This window comes from Brassica napus, chromosome A2, assembly GCF_020379485.1.
Source record: "Brassica napus cultivar Da-Ae chromosome A2, Da-Ae, whole genome shotgun sequence".
In the NCBI taxonomy this organism is placed as follows: domain Eukaryota; kingdom Viridiplantae; phylum Streptophyta; class Magnoliopsida; order Brassicales; family Brassicaceae; genus Brassica; species Brassica napus.
Window position 1 is genome coordinate 24,768,711 of NC_063435.1, and position 20,931 is coordinate 24,789,641.

The 20,931-nt window shown below is 32.7% G+C and overlaps 2 protein-coding genes and 1 pseudogene across 4 annotated transcripts; all 3 read left to right on the forward strand.

The window, feature by feature from the left end:
* Positions 1-1,431: 1,431 nt before the first annotated feature.
* Positions 1,432-4,409, forward strand: LOC125580230 (serine/threonine protein phosphatase 2A 59 kDa regulatory subunit B' eta isoform-like). 3 transcript variants are annotated; one of them, XM_048744453.1, is made up of 4 exons: positions 1,432-1,644; positions 1,754-1,837; positions 1,927-3,177; positions 3,872-4,409. In XM_048744453.1, exons 3-4 carry the CDS (start codon positions 1,975-1,977, stop codon positions 4,175-4,177), a joined length of 1,509 nt encoding a protein of 502 aa, XP_048600410.1. In that variant the 5' UTR covers positions 1,432-1,644; positions 1,754-1,837; positions 1,927-1,974; the 3' UTR covers positions 4,178-4,409. The 3 variants fall into 3 exon arrangements, with proteins under 3 accessions (XP_048600410.1, XP_048600407.1, XP_048600418.1); XM_048744450.1 differs by having other exon boundaries at positions 1,433-1,644; positions 1,754-1,842; positions 1,931-3,177; XM_048744461.1 differs by lacking the exon at positions 1,754-1,837 and having other exon boundaries at positions 1,502-1,644; positions 1,931-3,177.
* A 319-nt stretch (positions 4,410-4,728) lies between these two features.
* On the forward strand, positions 4,729-7,042 carry LOC106401333 (serine/threonine protein phosphatase 2A 55 kDa regulatory subunit B' delta isoform). The gene is made up of 2 exons (XM_013841837.3): positions 4,729-6,203; positions 6,462-7,042. Exons 1-2 carry the CDS (start codon positions 5,082-5,084, stop codon positions 6,780-6,782), a joined length of 1,443 nt encoding a protein of 480 aa, XP_013697291.1. The 5' UTR covers positions 4,729-5,081; the 3' UTR covers positions 6,783-7,042.
* Positions 7,043-9,351: 2,309 nt separating this feature from the next.
* On the forward strand, positions 9,352-12,353 carry LOC125580227 (annotated as a pseudogene).
* The last annotated feature ends 8,578 nt before the right edge of the window (positions 12,354-20,931 follow it).

Sequence of the window (20,931 nt, forward strand, 5' to 3'; positions counted from 1 at the left end):
TTGGTCAAGCTTTGAAGATATGGGCCCGCGGGCCGACCCGCATACCCGCTGCTATAGTGCGGGTCGGGATTGGTAATAGGGTTCAGGGCCCGTGTGCCGCAGCGGTACGACCCGCAAAGACCCAACTGAAAATGGTACCACATCGGAGCGGGACAAATGGGTTACGGGTGAGCCCAATTGCCATCTCTAGCTCAAGGAGTGGAAGGGTCTTCTGTGGTTGGCGGTGCAATGTTTTCCGTTTCATCATCATGTCTCCGAGCAACGGTAACCCCGACTCATTGTAATTCTCGGGATCTTGTTGGTGTCTGTGTTTGGATGTAGTTGTTAGACCGTAAGGTTGAATTAAGGGTAATCATTTAGAGGCGAGTTTAAGCAAAGCCAATTTCTATTAACTATTGATTCGTATATTCATCGCAGCCGACCCCTTCGCCATGGCCGGGCCTGAATAGAAACCCAATAAATATGTGCTTGAGACCCGGCGAATATATATATATTGGGGCCAATATTAATCATAAAGAACATATAACTCTTCTGGTAATATTTGTTGTAAGTGCAAAAATGGATCCGTGTTCAAATAAGTTCAACCGCATTATATATTTTCACTATTTTTTAGAAAAAAAAGACCAAAAATAATTTTTATTTATGGACCAATATTTTCCAGATCCGGCCCTGCTCTTCGCAGCTAGGTTTCGTGTTCGGGTATGTCTACTTTCCCGGTGTTAGGCACCCTCATCAGTTTTTGTTGTAGTTTGCCGTTTAATTTGTTCAGCTACTTATATCCTGTGTAACTTTACTAAAAACTTAAGAAAAGTCATTTGTCTATAATTTATCTGAGATGATTTAATCTAATTTCTAAAAAAAAAACAAATGCTGAAGATCGTCAAGCATGCTTCTCAAATGGTCTTGGACTTGGGATTTGTCAGGCCCATCCTGTGGTCTTGTTTTAAATCTAGATCATATGCTACACAAGAGAGTGGAACAATAAGTGATTGTTATTCTGATGAAAAGGAATTGAAGAAAGAGATAGTCGTTTTTCTCATCTCTTTTAACAAGTTTGCCCCCACGTAAACAAAGCAAGAAACCTATCTCGGGTAGAGAAGCGTTGTAAGTATGGTAAGCATGGGGACTTCCCCTTTACATCCATAGAGGATGATATTCTAATTTTACGTAAACGCCACGCTCGAATAAAATGTCATCCTTACAACTCAAACTGCTTAAAAGAACTAAAACGAAGTCGTACGTTCATGTCCTAGTCTTGAATTTTTTGGCTTCAAAACTCGTAATCATACAAAACAACACAAAGTAAGACTAGTAGCAGCCCCAAACGCATTTGCGCAAGAATTAATTAATTAATTAAATTAAAAACTATTAAAAGGAAAGAATGCGCATACAAGAAATCAATTTAAATAATTAACAGCAGAAACAATTAAAAAAAAAAAGTTGATCGATCAAACGAAAGCCGTTGGATCATTAATCCGAAAGGAAGAAGAATTATAACTGGATCACACCCAAAAAAAAAAAAACAGATTTTTTTTGTTCTCAAGTCAACAAAGAACAACGAAACAAAATAGGTCCGAAGAACTTTGAATGTTGTTGTTATCATAATCATCGTCGTCATCGTTGTAATCGCATTTCCTCATCTGGGTATGTCCTCTGTTGACCTTAATTCGAATAATCAATAGGTAGAGAATGTAAAGCTTTCATCTTGTTTTCGTTATCTGATTCTCTCTTCATCGCGTTTCATCGCCGAAAGGTCGAGTCTTTTTGGTTAGATTGTTCTGGGTTTCGCGTGATTAAGGAAAGAAGAAGAGAAAATTAAGAACTTTTCTCGATTTTTTTCAGGTTCGTGATTTGATTCTGTTCATAAAGCTGTAACCTTTGATCTTTGATTCGAACCTTTCATGTTTTTTTCTTTAATTGCCTTTATCAGATGATGAAGAGAATCTAAGCTGTGGTGTTAAGAATTAAAGAGCTATGTGGAAACAGATTCTAAGTAAGCTCCCAAACAAAAAGTCTTCAAAGAACGAACACCATCACCGTGGTGGACGTGAGCACGGTGGCCATTCTTCATCTTCTTCATCATCTCACGCCTCTACTTCCAAAAGCAGTGACAATGGCGTTGGGAAAACAAAGCATTCACAGACAAAAGAGAGATCCACTGCTTCTTCTGATGTGAATCCAAAGAGCATTGCTAACAACAACAATGGAGTCTTCACTCCTTACGAAGCATTACCAAGTTTCAAAGACGTCCCCAACACTGAAAAACAAACCCTTTTCATAAAGAAGCTAAACTTGTGCCGTGTGGTGTTTGACTTCACAGATCCCACAAAGAACATCAAGGAGAAAGACATCAAGAGACAGACACTCCTCGAGCTTGTGGACTACGTCAACTCCGCCAACGGAAAGTTCAGCGAAGGGAGCGTTCAAGAAGTCGTCCGAATGGTCTCCGCCAACATATTCAGAACGCTGAACCCTCAGCCGCGCGAGAACAAAGTCATCGACGCATTAGACCTAGAGGAGGAAGAGCCTTCCATGGACCTCGCCTGGCCTCACTTGCAGCTAGTGTACGAGCTTTTCTTGAGGTTCGTCGCTTCACCCGAGACAGACACCAAGCTAGCCAAGCGTTACATAGACCAATCCTTCGTCCTGAGGTTACTAGACCTATTCGACTCCGAGGATCCTAGAGAGAGGGACTGTCTCAAAACAATCCTCCACCGGATCTACGGTAAATTCATGGTCCACCGTCCTTTCATCAGGAAGTCCATAAACAACATCTTCTACAGGTTTGTATTCGAGACAGAGAAACACAACGGGATCGCTGAGTTTCTCGAGATCTTGGGAAGTATCATCAACGGGTTCGCTCTTCCTTTAAAAGAAGAGCACAAAGTGTTTCTGGTTCGGGTTTTGATACCACTCCACAAACCCAAATGCTTGCAGATGTATCACCAGCAGTTGTCTTATTGCATCACGCAGTTTGTTGAGAAGGATTGCAAACTTGCTGACACGGTTATAAGAGGGTTGCTGAAGTACTGGCCCGTGACGAATAGTTCTAAAGAAGTTATGTTTTTGAATGAGTTGGAGGAAGTGCTGGAAGCAACTCAGCCTCCGGAGTTCCAGCGGTGTATGGTGCCGCTGTTTCGCCAGATAGCTCGGTGTTTGAACAGTCTGCATTTTCAGGTACCTGTGTAACTGTTGTATTCTGCCCTGGATGATGCTTACTTGAGAAAGTTTCTTTGATAGATAGTTTCGTTAAGGCTGTTGTTGTTGATTACCGAGTTATGAAACTAGGAAATGTCTTTGGCATTGGGAGGTATAGTCTCATTTGGCCTAGGATTTTGAACCAAACCGAACCCGCCAAACCGAAATTTTGGTTAGTTCGGTGAGAAGTTCGGTTTGATTCGGCAAGTTTATAGAAAAACTTTGGTTTTTGGTTCGGTTTGATAATCCGTTTGATTCGGCAAGTTTATAAAAAAATTTGTTAATCAAATTTCGAAACTGAACTAACCGAATTAACCAAAATGTTAAACTGAACTAACAGAAATTATCCAAATTTTAACCGAAATATAATGGAAACCAAAAACTTCGGTTAGTTTCTGGCAGAAATTTCATAACCGAACTACCCAAATACTGAACCAAACTTTTTTTCGATTAAATTCGGCGAGATTTTGGTCAACCCGAACTAGCCGAATTCCAAACTACCAAAACCCGCATGCCTAGGCTAAACAATGACTGCATATGATCTTCTAGAGGGAAAAGTTTGTTCATTTCATATAATGTCTAGTAGGTTTCAGCATCTAGTTGAGTTGTGACTCAAGTCTCTAGCCTTTGTATCAGTCTATTAACATGCATCTGTTTGTTTGTTTTTGTGCAGGTTGCAGAGAGAGCTTTATTCTTATGGAACAACAATCACATAGAGAATCTGATAATGCAGAGCCGCAAAGTCATTCTCCCAATCATATTCCCTGCGTTGGAGAGAAACGCACAGAAGCATTGGAACCAAGCTGTTCATAGCTTGACACTAAACGTGCGTAAGATATTCCAAGACCTTGACCCTGAGCTGTTCAAGGAATGCCTTGCTAAGTTCAAGGAAGATGAATCAAAGGAAGGTGAGACCAAGGCCAAACGTGAAGCCACTTGGAAACGGTTGGAAGAAGCTGGGATGCGAAAAGGTAAATGAGGTTTAGAGCTCTGTAGAGAAAGGAAAAGGAGAGAGCTTTCGCATCTTCAATTGGCACGTTGCATATGTGGTATGTATGTGTCTCCATATACTTCTGATACTATAATTCAGGAGAAGCATTGAAGAAAAGTTTCAATATTTGGTCTCTTCTTCCAAGTTCCCATCATTATTATTATTATTATTTTTTCTTGTTTCCTGTAAAATCTTATTGTTAATGTTTTTTGTTGCTACATTGTCTATGTTCCTGGTTCTTGAGACTTGTCTGGTTCCATTCATCTTCTGCTTTTGATACCTGCAAAAATGCAGCTTTGGGGAGGTTTGCCACGCTAAAGAATCAGTTTGTTGTTTGTATTAAATTAACATTCCCTTTTGGATTTCACACTTGTATAAAATCAGAAAAAAAATCATGACTTTATTTTTAAAAATCTTTAATTTGATTCAGTGATTGGATTTAAATCTTGGTTAGTTCATTGGTTTTGAGTTTTGTCTTAAAACTTTCCCTGTTCAGACAGTGTAACTATTCTCTGGTCATGCGGTCTTCTCTCAGTCACCATCCTTTCTCTCTCTCTCTTAAACTTTCTAATCTCTATCCACTTCTTTTTTCTCTCTCTCCACATGCCAATGAAGCAATAGGCTATGAAAATCTAAACCCTTCTTCTTCCTCTGCTTCATTCTCTGATTCATGAATCCAGGTCTTGCTTGATTCATGATAAAAGAAAATAAAAATAGATACTACCTTTTGGCTCTGAGTTGTGTTCTTTGTCTGCTTTTGTCTTGATGACTGAGATCTAGTCAATAAGAGTTGTTCTTATTGCGTGTTGAGATGATCTAAGGGGTTTCTGAGATCTGACTTTGTGATTAGTCTGATCTGAGTCTGTTGAAGTTTGACTCCATAGATCCGAATATGTTTAAGCAGATACTTGGGAAGCTTCCTAAGAAACCTTCTTCTGCCGCTAAGTTTTGGGATAGTAATGAGTCCCAACCCCCAGATAACAACAACCAAGGTGAAGAAGTTTTAACCCAGAGATCATCATCAGATGGAGATTCTGTTTCTTCTGTTGAGGTCTTGCCAAGGCTGAGAGATGTTCCCATCTCCGAGAAGCAAGAACTGTTCCTCAAGAAGCTTAGGCTATGCTGCGTAGTGTTTGACTTCGTCTCCGAGCCTCAACTAAACCTCAAGGAGAAAGAGATCAAAAGGCAAACACTCCTCGAAGTTGTTGACTACGTCATCTCCTCAGGGAATGCAAAGTTCCCTGAACAAGTTATCCAAGAAGCTACAAAGATGGTTTCGGCGAATCTCTTTAGTAGTAACACTCACCAACAATGCAAGAACAAAACTCCAGAAGGATTAGACTTGGAAGAAGAACAAGAAGGAGGTTCTCTCAACCCTTCTTGGCCTCACTTGCAGATAGTTTACGAGTTTCTCCTAAGACTCGTCGCCTCCCCCAACACAGACGCCAAGATATCCAAGAAATACATCGACCCCACCTTCGTCCTCAAGCTCCTGGACCTGTTCGACTCCGAAGACCACAGGGAGAGGGAGTACCTCAAAACCATACTCCACCGTATCTACGGGAGGTTCATGGTTCACCGCCCTTTCATCAGGAAAACAATGAACAACATCTTGTACGACTTCATCTTGGAGACAGGGAAACACTCGGGAATAGCCGAGTTTCTTGAAGTGTTGGGATCAATCATCAACGGGTTCGCGTTGCCTCTCAAGGAAGAACACAAGCTCTTCCTCACTAGAGTGCTGGTCCCTCTCCACAAACTGAAGTGCTTGCCTAACTACCATCAGCAGCTTTCTTACTGCGTTATACAGTTTGTTGAGAAAGATTGTAAGCTTGCTGATACCGTTATTAGAGGGCTGTTGAAGTACTGGCCGGTTACTAATAGCTCTAAAGAGATCATGTTCTTGAATGAGTTGGAGGAGATTCTTGAATCGACTCAGGGAACGGAGTTTGAACGGTGTATGGTTCCGCTCTCTCGCCAAATTGCTCAGTGCTTGAGCAGCTCTCACTTTCAGGTAGTAGTCAAAGATCATTAAGAGTCTTGCATTGTGATAATACTGAATAAATATTATCTTAAAGAACTGCAACAGTTTGGTATATAAACCGATCAAACCGAATAAACCGAGTAATTAAAATATAATAGTAGAGTTATATAATACAATTGATCATATACAGATTTATTTTATTAAAATATAATCTTCATTTTTTTTTAACACCATGTGAGAGTCTTGCATTGTGTTTATGAGTTGTACCGCTTGTATGTGTATGTTTAGGTAGCGGAACGGGCTTTATACTTATGGAACAACGATCATGTAAGTAGTTTGGTGAGACAGAACAGTAGAATCATTTTACCGATAGTGCTTCCTGCGTTGGAGAAGAACGGTAGTAGTCATTGGAACCAGGCTGTGAAGAACTTGACTGACAATGTTCTCAAGGTTTTGTCTGATACGAATCCGGAACTGTTTGAAGAGTGTTTGCGTAAGTTTCAAGAAGATCAGCAGAATGCAGAGGATAACAAGAAGAAGAATGGGGAAACATGGAGACAGCTAGAGGAGATTGTTGCTTCCAAAGGACACACATCAATGGAGAAGTAAAGAAGAGAAGACTCTTCTGCAATTTACACGATACAAAAAAAGAAAATTGGTTTCATGTTTTGTTTTCTTCTTGGTCTTTAGGCCTAAAAGGTATATACAGTTCACTTGCTTGGTTGCTTCAAGTCTCTTGGTTTTATTAGACAGATGTGTGTCCTCTTGATTTGTCTGTTTTGTATACTTCTGTTCATGTAAACATCTTATGAAAACAAGAGTTTTCTATTGTCTGAAAGTATGGTTCGGCCATCTTTGGTCATATGGTTTTCTTCCAACTCATTTCCTACAAGAGAGCTTGTAACAGCTGATTCCCTCATCAGTTGATTGATTCTATAGAGACAAGAACTAAAACTGCTTCTTGCTCAAGCGAGTTTCTCTGAATGTGGGGAGGCATGGCTATAGGAGTTTGCATCTTGTTGAGTGCTTGTCGGTTTGGTCTATTTGAAACTGATTTCGGTTGGGGGAAAACCGGCTTGGTTCGGGTTTCCTTCAGTTAGATAGAAGAACATCGTAGTGATTCAAAGAAGGTGGTGGAATTGAAGCTTGTGTGAACCTGAATTAACAATAGATAAAGCTGTTTAAAGAAGATACCGTGATCCAACTTTTCTCCATGTTCTGTGATTATAAATCTGGTTTAGATCACTAAACCGGATCTATTTGTTGAATTGGTTATATTTTGAGGCTTTGGATTTCAATTCAATAAAATAAAAGTGATTAAATAACGGTCAAAAATAAGGTGAAGTTATAAATAAATACTCCATGAGATGGATGGAACTGTATCAAAATAAAATATTATTATTCAACGCCGAAGTCATTTAAGCTAACTCCTAAATAGATTACCAAATTTTGTTGCTAAAATATTTTACCATATTTTAGTATTTTCTTTTAAGAAAATATCAAAACATGTAAAAATTTGTTATATTTTCATAATAGCACCTTCAAAACTTTAATTACTTTCTAAAATATATATATTTAGCACTAAAAATAAAACTGTTCCTGAAGCACACTCTCATATTTCAACACCAAAAGGTAATTAAAGGTTTTATTATTGATTGCAAAATTTCTTACATGATTTTTATTCCGTACTAGGTAATAACCCGCGCCTTGCGCGGGATGTGATTATTAGTTTCTTTATTTTTAATAAAAAAGACAATAAATCTGTTTAATCTGGATATTAGTTAGGTTTTACGTTTTTTTGTTTTTAATCTTCTAAAATATAACTATTATTTTAAATTAATATTCATTTTAGTTTATTCGGTTAAAACATTTGATTTTTTGGTTTTTTCGGATAAAAACCTAAAATTAATATTATATGTTTATTTTCATATTATGAAGTTTAGATAGTTGTCATGTCGAACCAATAGTTTCATATTATAGTTTTTAAACAGATAATAGTTTAAGAAAAAGAAAAGAAAATTATTAAGACAAATCATTTCACTACAATTTGGTCGGTAGTGAAAGAAACATTAAGAAAAAATATTTCAACTTTCAAAAAAATTAGATACTTCAGCTGTGGTGAATACTTAGTTATAAGATGCTCACATCAAGGTGCACATGTATGTTTATGTAAAAAGTATATAAAAATAGTTGAAAAATATATAAAGATATTGTTAATTAATATTAAATGACATTTTTGTTCAGAATAATACATGAAAGATAAAATTAAAATTTATTTAAAATAAAAAAGACCTTGACATTAGTCATTTTTTCATCAAAAGAAAATAAAATTATATTCGTAAATAAGGGTGGACACATATCAAGTATCTGGATATTTGGAAGCATTCTTGTCAATTCGATCTTTAGCCACCTAGATATTCGGTGACTCCGATATCCGAAATGTTTTAGAATTTTAAAGAATATCCGATTTGATTCGTAAATAAAATAAAATTTTAAAAATAATTTAATAATAACATTTTATTACAAAAATAAAACATTATATAACCTTTTAATTCTAGTACCTAATATAATAAATTTATATTGTAAAACTGATATAAAGTATAATATATATAATTCTTTTCATATATGTATATATATGCATATAACATATCGAATTAGATATATGTTCCTAAAAATATTGGTATTAGTGATTTGCTTCTTTTTTGGATATTGTATTTTAGTATTTGATTTGTTTCGTAAAGTTTCAAATATCAAGATTTTTTGGTTCAAATCAAAACGGATAACAAATCGAATCAAAATTTATGAATATTTTGCTCAATTTTATCTGTAAACAATAAAAATAATATATATAGTTTGGCTTTTGATTCGTTATCTATTTTTATTCGAACCGAAAAATCCAGAGTTTTATTGGAACTATGTATGTGAGTTTTATATTAAAAAAATCACAAAGTACATAGTGTGAACACATGTATGACTATAGTGTGAACGCGTTAACATATTTATTATCAAATCATTGTGAAGCTGCCACGTGTCTATTATAATGTGAATGCATTTATTACAATGCTTCTCTTTTAATATATAAGGGATTTAACAGGTATATAATCACTAGAGTATACCATTTAACAATTCTTCTTCTACTCCAAGTCTTTACAAAAAAAAAAAAACAATTTCTTCCTATTTTTTGTTTGACAACACAATTTCTTCCTGTAATTGAGAAAATATTATTCTATAAATGACGTAAAAAAAAAGGGAAGTAGCCGTTAGGGGAAAGTTTCAAATTATATGAGCTCTCAGACCTACTGGAGAGAAGCTGCGTATCCATAAACGTTTCTGCGATTTGGGGATTAAAATTAGGGTTTTGGATTCGCGAGAGAGAGAGAGACTATGGGAGACTCCGTCTGTCTTGCGAGATCCTTCTCGCAACCTGCAGATACTTCGTCGCACGAGGTCAATCTCTCTCTTCTATTCGATTCGTAGAGATTCTGACCTGTTTCGCTATTTGAGAAGATTGAATCGTTGATTTAGGATCTGAAGAGAATTTGAGATTTTGGATTTTGATTTTGCAGGTTGTTCCTCGTGGTGTGCTGACGGAATCTGTATCCTTTGGTAGATTTGCGTCGGAGACGCTGCAGTGGGCGAAATGGTCAGCTTTTACTCAGAACCGTTACTTGGAAGAGGTTGAGAGGTTCACGAAACCTGGTTCTGTGGCTGAGAAGAAAGCTTTCTTTGAAGCTCACTTCAAGAACCGAGCTTCCGGGAACACCACAAAGACCAAGAAGACCCAAGAAGGGACTGTTCTCAAGACTGTGTGTGGAGCACAGAAAGAGAATCTTGTTGATTCTGAAGTAAGGCATGGAGATGTGGTGTGTAGTTCTGTGAAGACTAGTTATGAAACTGTGTGTGGAGTACTGAAAGAGAATCTACCACTTGTGGATGAAGTGAGGCATGTTGCTCCATCAATTTCTGTGACAGATGCAACAGCTGATGTTCAAATTGGGGAAGTGAAGGATACAATTGCTGAGAACAATGATTCCATGGCTGTTGATGAAGACGAGGAGCTTGACAAGGTGAAATGCTCTTGTGCAGCCATAGAACTCTTATGTATTACATTGCAATCGAATGTTTTTGTTATTTCTCTTAACGTCCATTTGCATTTTCAGGAGAATTCTGCTTCTTTGAGCAAAGAAAGACGTCCTCGTTCTTCCATGCCTGTTCCTGAAGACGAGGATCTTGACAAGGTAAAATGTTCTTGTGCAACCATCGAATTATTATTTGTGACATTGCAAAGCCTACGTTTGTTGTTTTTTTTTTCTCTTAATGTTAATTTGCATTTTCAGAAGAATTCTACTTCTTTGAGCAAAGAAAGAGGTCCTAGTTCTTCAGCATCCAAGACCTATGGTAGAAGTTCAAATCCGGAACTTGATCTGCCACTTAAGAAACCAAGGAAAGAGACACTTTCGACTAAGAGAAACCAAAGAAGATCACCTCCTCAACCCTTTCACATGTCAATCGATTGTGCTCCTACTGATAATGCCGGCAAAAAGATGCACCAGAACGGTTCTAGAAGCAGTACCAAGGTTAAAGATGCATTGAAAGCGGATAAGAAGGAGAGATCAGGTCCAAGTTCAGTGCACATGCCACTCAACTCTGCTACCTCTACTCGTCAAACGACCAAAACAGCTCCAAAAAGGCTAGCAAGAAGATCCACTACACAGGAAACAAGTTCATCAAATGCTGGAACCAGTTCAAAACCTAAGGGCACCGAACCAGCAGTGGCTTCTAAAGGTCGCAAGAGACCATTGTCTAGAGGAGCCAAAGAAGATTCAGATGTTCCAAAATGTTCAACCACAGTAATTCTCCTCCCAAGTTTCTCCATTTCATGACTATATATATCCATATTTGGTGTGACTGAGTCTTGCATATACTGTAGGCCTCTGCTTTCGGGTTACCAAAACTTCCTCCTCCTCCTCCTAATAGTCGGCCATTAGACGAGAAAAGGTTACTGATAAAACCTATCTTTCAATATTAGTTATACTTAAACCAATCCTATGATTAACTTGGTTTCTTATATGCAGGAAAAACATAACTGGAGGTAGCTCAGTTTCTAGCAGAATACCAAACAATGTGCAAAGACAGCCTTCTGCCAGGTAAGCAGCTTGGTTGTTTATAGACTGTGTTTGTGTTAGTTCCCTGGTTTATGTGGGAGTAAGTTTTTCTCTAATGCATTTGCAGCTGCGACAATGTTCCAACTCATAGCAGAACCAGAGCAAAGTCGTTCACTGTTTCTACTCCCTTCATCTTCAGAAGTGATGAACGGGCAGAAAAGAGGAAAGAGGTAGAACTATAGAAGACTCTTTATTTCACAAATTGAGATAAGTGACCTTTAACAGAGAGCATAGTCTAAGGAAGCTCTCTTTTGTTGTGGTTGTGTTTGTATGTATAGTTCTTCAAGAAGGTAGAAGAAAAGAAAAAGAAAGAAGATGCTGTCAAAGAGCAATCGTCATGTGGCTTCAAGGAACATCAAGAATTCAAGAACCCGCAAGTTGGTGGTTTTCAGGTATAGTACAGATTGCAAGTTATTATAAGTTTTAATTTCACCAAGATGAATGTTGATGAATATGGCATTATAATCATGTGCAGGCACCAATGATAAGTCTCACTTCACCAAGACTCCGCAGGAACCAAACTCCAAGAAGAGAGAGAACATACAAAAGTCTCGTGAATCTCCCCATAAAGTTGCCTCAGTGAAGACCTCAACCACCAGAAATCCATCGATGGAGAAGTACAAACGCTGCAAGGTTCATCCCTCGCTGACAAAGAAGAAAACTCAGGAAGATTCGTCTCCTAATGTTCTCTAGAAGTAAGGTGCGTACGTCAGAGACAAACCCAATCAATCATATGTTTCGTTTCCTCTTCTTCAACACAGCTGATATTAAAACACACACCATATGATCATCATGAAGATTCAGCTTTTCACGTTGAAGATTTTGAAAGGTTTGTAGTTTCAGCATGTAACCTTGTCAAGCTTATGATATAGGTAAACTAGCCCTTGATGCAAACTGTATAACGTAAGCTTTTAAGGAGCTGTGTAGTGCATTAAGTAGAACTTAATTCTCCCTATAACTCTATGTACTCAATACTTTTTCTTTTAACTAATGATGACTGAGCAAAGTTCTTCTCTTTTTCCTTGTGTATCTGAGTTTTAGTGTTTCTCTTTCAATTGAAAAAAGCAGGGGCGGCGAATGTAGAGAGATTTTTTAGATCTTGTACATAAAGGTGTATTCGGATAATGTTTGGGTTCGAGTCGGTATTTCGAGTTTACAACAAAACAAATGAATAGGGATTTCAAAGCTCGTGATCTTTTCATGTCCTTGAAGATGTATGATGATATAATGATGAACTAGAGATTGACCCGCACGCCCGTGCGGGTGTTAATTTTTACGGTTTTATAAATTATTTGTTATTTTATCATTAGTGTTATATATTTAAGATGTGTCGTCGTATAACTAATTGTATTCAAAATATTTGGTTTGAATCGGGTAATAAGATTATTTTTGGTACAAATATACACTCTTTTGAGATACATTGGTTAATTAAATATTTTTATATTTCTACACATCAAAATCAAAATCATTCAGACCCGAGAGGATCCAACTCAAGCATCATACATAAATTTATAATATCCAAGTGGCGCCTAATTTAAAAATCCAAAAAAATTAATCCCGAAAGAAACAACTTGTACCTCAATGAGTATCCGAATGTCCATACTTAACTGATTTTGCAAATAGATTAAAAAGGAAACTCTTTCTATATATTTGGCAAAAATAAGAAAAATAGAAAGAATTTTTTATTTAATAAAATAGTTATATGAAGTGAAACATTAAGTGATAATAAATATAATACTTTTTAATTATTTTGATTTAAATTATTATCTTGTTCATATAAACTATGCCTTTGAATTATGTGTTTTGCTATGTAATTTTTCACCAATTGGAACTAAGACAAAAGAAAGTTTTAGTAAAACATATTAAACCAAACTATTAACCATATGCAAAACTCGGTTATCTTACATTTTTATTTTTTTTTTATAATTGCACAAAGTTAATATTGATTAACTAATAAATAAAAATCTACATTATTACTTTTACGGTAAATATAATTAATGATGTAATATATTGTTAAAGTAATATAATTAATGAAATTACTAAAATAAAACTATACTTATATTTTTATACATTAATATTTGTTTTTCATAATTAGTGTTTTATATTTTATATATGTCGTAATATAACTAATTGTATTCAAAAGATCCGGATCGAATCAGATAATATGGTTATTTTTGGTACAAATATCCAAACCCGTTTCAAATACATTGGTTATTTAGATATTTTAGGGTCATATACATCAGAACCAAACTCATCCAGACTCAAAAGGATTCAACTCAAAACCTACACATAAATTTATAATATTCAAGGAGTGAGTAATTTTAAAACAAAATAAAACGATACCCGAAAGGAACGACTCGTACCTAAGTGGATATTTAGTGTTCATGCCTAACTGATTTTATAAACTAATATAAATGATATTTTTTATGTGTTTTGCTAAATTAAGTGAAACTGAAAGAGTTTTTTTATTTAGTAAGCAATTATATTGAGTGAAAAATTAAGTGACAATGAATGTAATTCATTTTTATTATTTTGATTTAAGTTATGATTTTATTCACTAAACATGTTTTTGAATTATGTTTTTGGCTACGTAATTTTCCACTGATTGAAAAAAAAAATGTTATAGTATAACAAATTAAAACAAACGTTTAACCTTATGCAAAACTCAGTTATTTTACTTTTTTGATTTTATAATTGACACAAAACTAATATTGATTAACTACTAAATAAAATCTACACTATTATTATTATGGTAATATAATTAATGATGTGAAATATTGTTAAGACAATATAATTAATATGAGTGAAATATGGAAATACAATTAATGTAGTACTGCTATCTTCGTTTCCAAACAATTTTCAGTTATAGTACTATTCATGTTTCCAAACATTACTAAAGTGTACTTCAGTTTTAATAATATAGATTGATGTTGCTGAATGCTGCATCACATGTTTCATGATGTGTATTTTATCACACCTTTCGACATCACATAATTATCCATATATATTCACGTGGTACAAAGTACAAACATCTTAACAAGTTCTCTTGCACATTCAAACCCAGCCAAAACAAGTTTTTTTTTTCTTACATGGTTATTTTTTTTACAACTTGGATTAGCTCCTTTTTAACAACTTTCATAAAAGAAAGAGAGTTCAAGGTGGAAAATGAATTCATTTAAAATGTATTTTGGTTTTATTTATATTTATGACAAAAGTGATTAGGTATCTTCCAAATTAGACATGTATATCAGCAGTTCACTGTTAAAAAAATGTTTTCAGTAAATTAATTAGGTAAAGAGTCTTCAGTCTTGTCAATGAAACAAATTTTAAACCATCATTTGAGATTAGAAAAATAATAATTTATATATTAAGTAATTATAAATTATCATGGTGACTCTTTCCAAATATTAATGGTTCTCATCTCTTATAATATGGGACATTATTTCCCAAAGAAGTTATTTTTGTGTGCTGTCTATTTAAAATGATTTGGTCAAATGTATATGGCAATTATTGAGTCTCGTCGCTTGCAACTCTTGATGATGTTAGTTTATAAAATTGAAGGGTATCTTTATCAGTTTACCTTTCACCTATTGTTAATTCAACTAGGGGGTTGTCCGCGCTTTATTAGTTAGTTATTGTGTGTATGTTTGATCTGGTTGTTCCGACTACGTGTATATTGATGTATAAGGTTGTATTAATTGTGGGGGTGGTATGGATAATGTATAGTTGGGAGTAGGCCTGGGCAAAATAACCGGAACCAAAGAACCGAACCGAAATACCCGAAACCGGAACCGGATCAATATCTTCAAATACCCGAACGGTTCCTATATTTTTATATCCGAAATAACCGAATCGAGAACCGAACGGGTATCCGAATATGTAAAAATATTCATTATATATACATATAACATCACTAAATATATATTTTTTAATTTAAAATTCTATTAAAGTATCTGAAAATAGTTGAGTATAACTAAATAATTATAAAGTATCCAAACTACCCGAAAGTATCTGAAACTATCCGGATAGTTTTATCCGAAATATCCAAAGTAATCCAAGATATCCAAAATCTTTATCTAAATCATCCTAATTATTTGATATTTTACCTTAAATAACCGATATTTTTTCCAAATTATCCGAGCTACCCAAACTATCCGAACCCGAACCGGATCCAAATGAGAACCGAACTTTTTCCGGATATTTTTTGGTTCCTGCATTTACTATCCGAACCGAACCGAACCCGAAACTACCCGAACCGAACCGAATCGAAAATAGGTCAAGTACTAAATGGATCATCTAGCCCCTATCCAAACTATATGAAACCCGAAATACCCGAACCAAACCAAACCGATACCCGAAATGCACAGACCTAGTTGGGAGTTTGAAATCTTGTTAGTGGTATAGCTTTTGCATTTTGTTCTTTTCTTCTTTTTGTTATTTGAAATGGGCCTTGTGTTATAAAAAAATAATTTATTATTGCTGTAATAATATTTGGTTGAAGATATTTTTTTACTATATTCTGTTAGACTCTAGTATAAGTTTCATTATTAGATTTAGTTGTATTTTTAGTCGGCCCTGTTGTTTGCCTTTAAAATTTTTATATTGAACGTGTATAAATTCTAAAAATTTTAAAATTAAAGGGGTATTATTGAGAAGTCATCAATATGATTTTAATGTATGTATACGTAAACACAAATCATAAATGCAGAATCATTAGCCAGTATATCTGTGTTTACAGACCATTGTAAATTTGAATGATGATACTAAATTTTGTATTTGATTTTTCCATAACTTTTTTGCCAAGTTTTTTAAATTTGTGAAATAATTTATGTAGAGTAAGATTGGACCAAGTTTTTTTCTTAAGAATCTAAACCTCTACCGAGAAATGTAACCGGTAAAGATAGTTCCAATAATTTAAAGTAAATGGGAGGAGTCTTAAATGAAACCAAGATTGAAAAACAATCCGTATCTATGGGTTTTGTATTGTTGATGAACTCAATTGCAGGAAGGTAAATGTTGTGATCAAAATGAAGAAACTGGGTGAGGGGAGTGTGTGGTGGGGATGGAGTAGCCATTCCTATCTGTTACTTCCTTCTTCATACGCACCTGCAGTGTGTTTTTTTGGTTAATCTATTTGACCTTTTTAGCTGCGAGATTATATAACCCATATATTTCAAGTAAACGTAAGTCAGAACGTCTGCTGTTCTGTTTTGAATAATGTTCAAGCATTTTTTTTGTTTTTCAGGGCAGTTGCTACACGTTGTTACATTTTAATGTTAAAACGTTGAAGTTTTTATTTGCCTATATTTATTACGAATGGGAACTTTGTTAACGGATGAGTAAATAAACGACGTATAGTGAGTTGTTTCTATGATCGCCGGGTTAGAGGATTGAGTAATTAAGGCACGCGACCTATTACTGGCGTCGTTATGTGAAGCTCATGTTTGTAAAATAAAATGGTTTCTCCGTTCATTTGATTGGTATAGGTGGTTTAAGCTAAGTATTAAAAAGTCTGATTAGGATTATGAAAGTAAATAACTTTTTTCAGAGTTTGGGATTAAAATAAAAGATGAATTTTGAGTCACATCACATTTGTTCAGCCTATTAGAAATGAAACATGTTCTTCAATCCACATTACGTGCATGTGGATCGCAAGTATTGAGCATGAAGCTGTGGTCTGTGGACTACCCCACATCACCATTTGCAGATATCATGTGAAAGCAGTAATAAATCAATTATTATATCCGAGTTTGTGACGCAATATGTGAAAAAATAGTTTGGGCCGGAATATGTTATAAGCAGTTAGAGAAAATCTTATTGGATGAGTAATGTTCAGTGTATGTCGATCGAAACAAACATCAAGTCTAAAGTAAAATGAAGCATATAATACTGAGCAACCAAAACACGTGATGTATGCTTAAATTTTAATATGTGAAGAGACTTTTATAATTATTACTAGGATAAGACCCGCGCCTTGCGCGGGATTAAGTTATTATTTTTATTATATTTTGGAAAATGAAACAATAGTTTGGCTTCATTTGGATTAGGGGTGTTCAATCCGAATATCGGGTTGGTTTCGGTTCGGTTCGTTTTTTTCGGTATTTCGGTTAGTAAAATATAACTACTATTCTAAATCCATATTTACTTTGACTTTAGTCATTCACATACTTTTGAAAGATTTCAACTGGACGACTAAATTGATCAGCCAATCTTGTTGCTTTAAATCATTAGTATTTATATATATATATTATTTAGTTTGAATATTTATTAAATAAAAATTCATATGCGTTATATTTTATGATCATTTGTAACTTATTATACCAAAAAAATAATCTATTGATCACAAAATTTTCAGAGTGGGAACATTCAAATTTCTAATAATATATAGACGTTTTGAAAAATTCAAAATATAACATATAAGAAAAAATATAAATGTTTTTATTATATATTTAATGTGATTTTTTAATATCTTTCAATAATATAAAATTAAAAAAAAACTAAGATACCAAAATTGTTATCAAATATTTATTATTCATAATAATTAATTTTCATATATGCGTGAATCATATTAGGTAATTTCGTAGCTTCTAATTAAGGAAAGTGCAAAAAAAAATTTGGTAGATTATTTATCAATTCGATAGTTAGTTTAATAAAAAATATAATGTAAGTTAAGATGGTCCAACCTATTTTTCTAAGAATAGTATATTTTATATAGTCATTTATTAAATGAGATATATAATCATACAGTTCTATGATCATTCATATCATTTTATAACTGAATATTTAAATCATCGATAATAAAATTTTCAATGTGAAATCTTTAATAAGTTTATAATTTATAAATGTTTTTGAAAATTCATTGAAAGTTTTAATATTAAAATATTTATGTAATCTTATGGTATATAGTATAATCTATATATATATATATATATATATGTGTTTTAAAATCATGTGTATATTTCTTATAATATTAAATAAAAGTTCATATTAATACAATTTTATGATCATTTGTAACTTATTATGACAAAAAAATAATCTATTGATCACAAAATTTTCAGAGTGGGGATCTTCAAATTTCTAATAATTTATAGACGTTTTGAAAAATTCAAAATATAACATATAAGAAAAAAATAAATTTTTTTATTATATATTTAATGTGATTTTTAAATATCTTTTAATACTATAAAATTTAAAAAAATAACTAAGATACAAAAATTGTTATCAAATATTTATTATTCATAATAATTAATTTTCACATATACGTTAATCAGATTAGGTAATTTCGTAGCTTTTATTTAAGGAAAGCAAAACATTTTTTGGTACGTTATTTATCAATTCGATAGTTAGTTTTATAAAAAGTGTAATATAAGTTAAGATGGACTAACATATTTTTCTAAAAATAGTATATTTTGTATAGTTATTTATTAAATAAGAATTTATAATCATACGGTTCTATGATCATTCATATCGTTTTATAACAAAATATTTAAATCATCGATAACAAAATTTTCAATCTGAAATCTTTAATAAGTTTATAATTTATAAATGTTCTTGAAAATTCATTGAAAATTTTAATATTAAAATATTTATGTAATCTTATGGTATATAGTGTTTAATCTATATATATATATTTATTTTATTATTAAATGATATTTTTTACTCATATGGTTTTAAAATCATGTGTATCTTCTTATAATAAAAATGTTAAACCATTGATCATTAATTTTTAACATAATAATTTTAATAGTTTTAGTCATTTATTGTCGTTTTTAAAAATTCAAAATATAACATATACGAAAAAATCTAAATTTTATTTTTATAGCAAATTTGATTGTTTAATTTATTTTAATAATATAAAATTAAACAAAAAATAATGGAAGAGATATAAATTGTTATCAAATCTTTATTATTAAAATCATTAATTGTCATATATATATTAGTCATTTATGGTAATTCCGTAAGTTTTATTTAAGGAAAGAAAATAGCATATCATATCATTATATCATATAGTTTGACCAACTTATGTATCTAACAACATATAAAAATCGAATGTGGACCTACTTATTTTTCAATTGAATGTAATTGACTACCTAATTGAATGCCACCTATGCATTGGGACCACTTTTAATTAATACAAAATTGAGGTTACATCTTTTTAAATGTTCCTCAATTAATATATAGGGGATTCGTTAACCTTAATTTTTCATACTTTCTCAGGGCTTGAGTTTACTTTCTGGCCACGTGAGTTTCTGGAAGACCAACCCACAAAATTAATTGGGTTCAGATATATGTTGCAATAGTTTACTTTTGGGCTGGAGAATATGTTAAATGACATGTCATATTGATTGGTCCTGAATATTTTAGGTGAAGTGGACACTCTTAGAAGCCACAAAATTAGTTCCTTTTATATAGTAGGATAGTTGTTAAATAGTAGTTTATTTATTGTTTAGTGTGTTTTTGCATTCCAAAATACACTACAATTCTACTATTATGAAAATTCCCAAAAATATTGGCCCTTGATAATTTATAAACAAGAACATCGCATTAAAAAAACCCTAAAAGTGTCACTTACTAACACTTTAAACTTTAAAAAATAAATAAAAACAAAATAATTAAATAAATTCAAAAAAAGATGAAGTTAAAATACAGAAAAACTAAAAACAAATCATAAATTAAAAAAAAATTCAAAATTCAAAATTTTTTTTGTCATTTTCAATGATAACATTGAAAATTATCATTGGAGATATGCAAAGAACCGTCATTGTTAATGGTTATGTCAGAAACCATCACCATTATTGATGATATATTTGAAACTGTTATTGTCAACGATGATATGATATATATATTTTTTTTTTAAATCTTGTAATTAAATATTTTTTTTTGAATTTTGAATTTTCTAAAAATTTTGAATTTTATTTTTCTGTATTTAATTTAATCTTATTTATTTTTTGAATTTTAATTTATTTTTATTTTTATTTAATTTTATAAATATTTATTTAATTTTCTGATTTTTTTAATTAATCTGATTTTTTTTTTCTAAATTTGTATTTAATTTTATGAATTTTTGTTTAATTTCCTGAATTTATTTTATTTGTTTTATTTTATTTATTAAATAATTATTTTTTGAAAAAAACCTGACACATCATCTTTTTACCTGTACAACCGGTCAACTTTTTACTTTAGAGTATTTTTGTGATATTAATGTCATTTTGAAGGTTAAAAATGTTAGTGAAAAAAACTTCAAAGTTTAAAGTGTAAGTAAGTGACACTTTAAGAGTGTTTTATGCGATTTTCCCATTTATAAACTCATCCTATTCTTTAGAAACATTTTCTGAAACATATATAAAAATTATGGAAATTGAGATATATTTATATTTATATATATATATATTTGAAAAAAATAGTTTCAAAAGATTTCAAATCATTTTTTTTACATCATTTCAAATCATTTTTATTGAACTTCATCAATGATTTTGTAAGTTATAGATGAATTTCTAATTGATATGGTAGATTAAGCAGTCTCGATTAGATTTATATGTCTCTGAAATTAATCTTTCATATTATTTTTATTTGTTTCAAATGTAATTTTAATC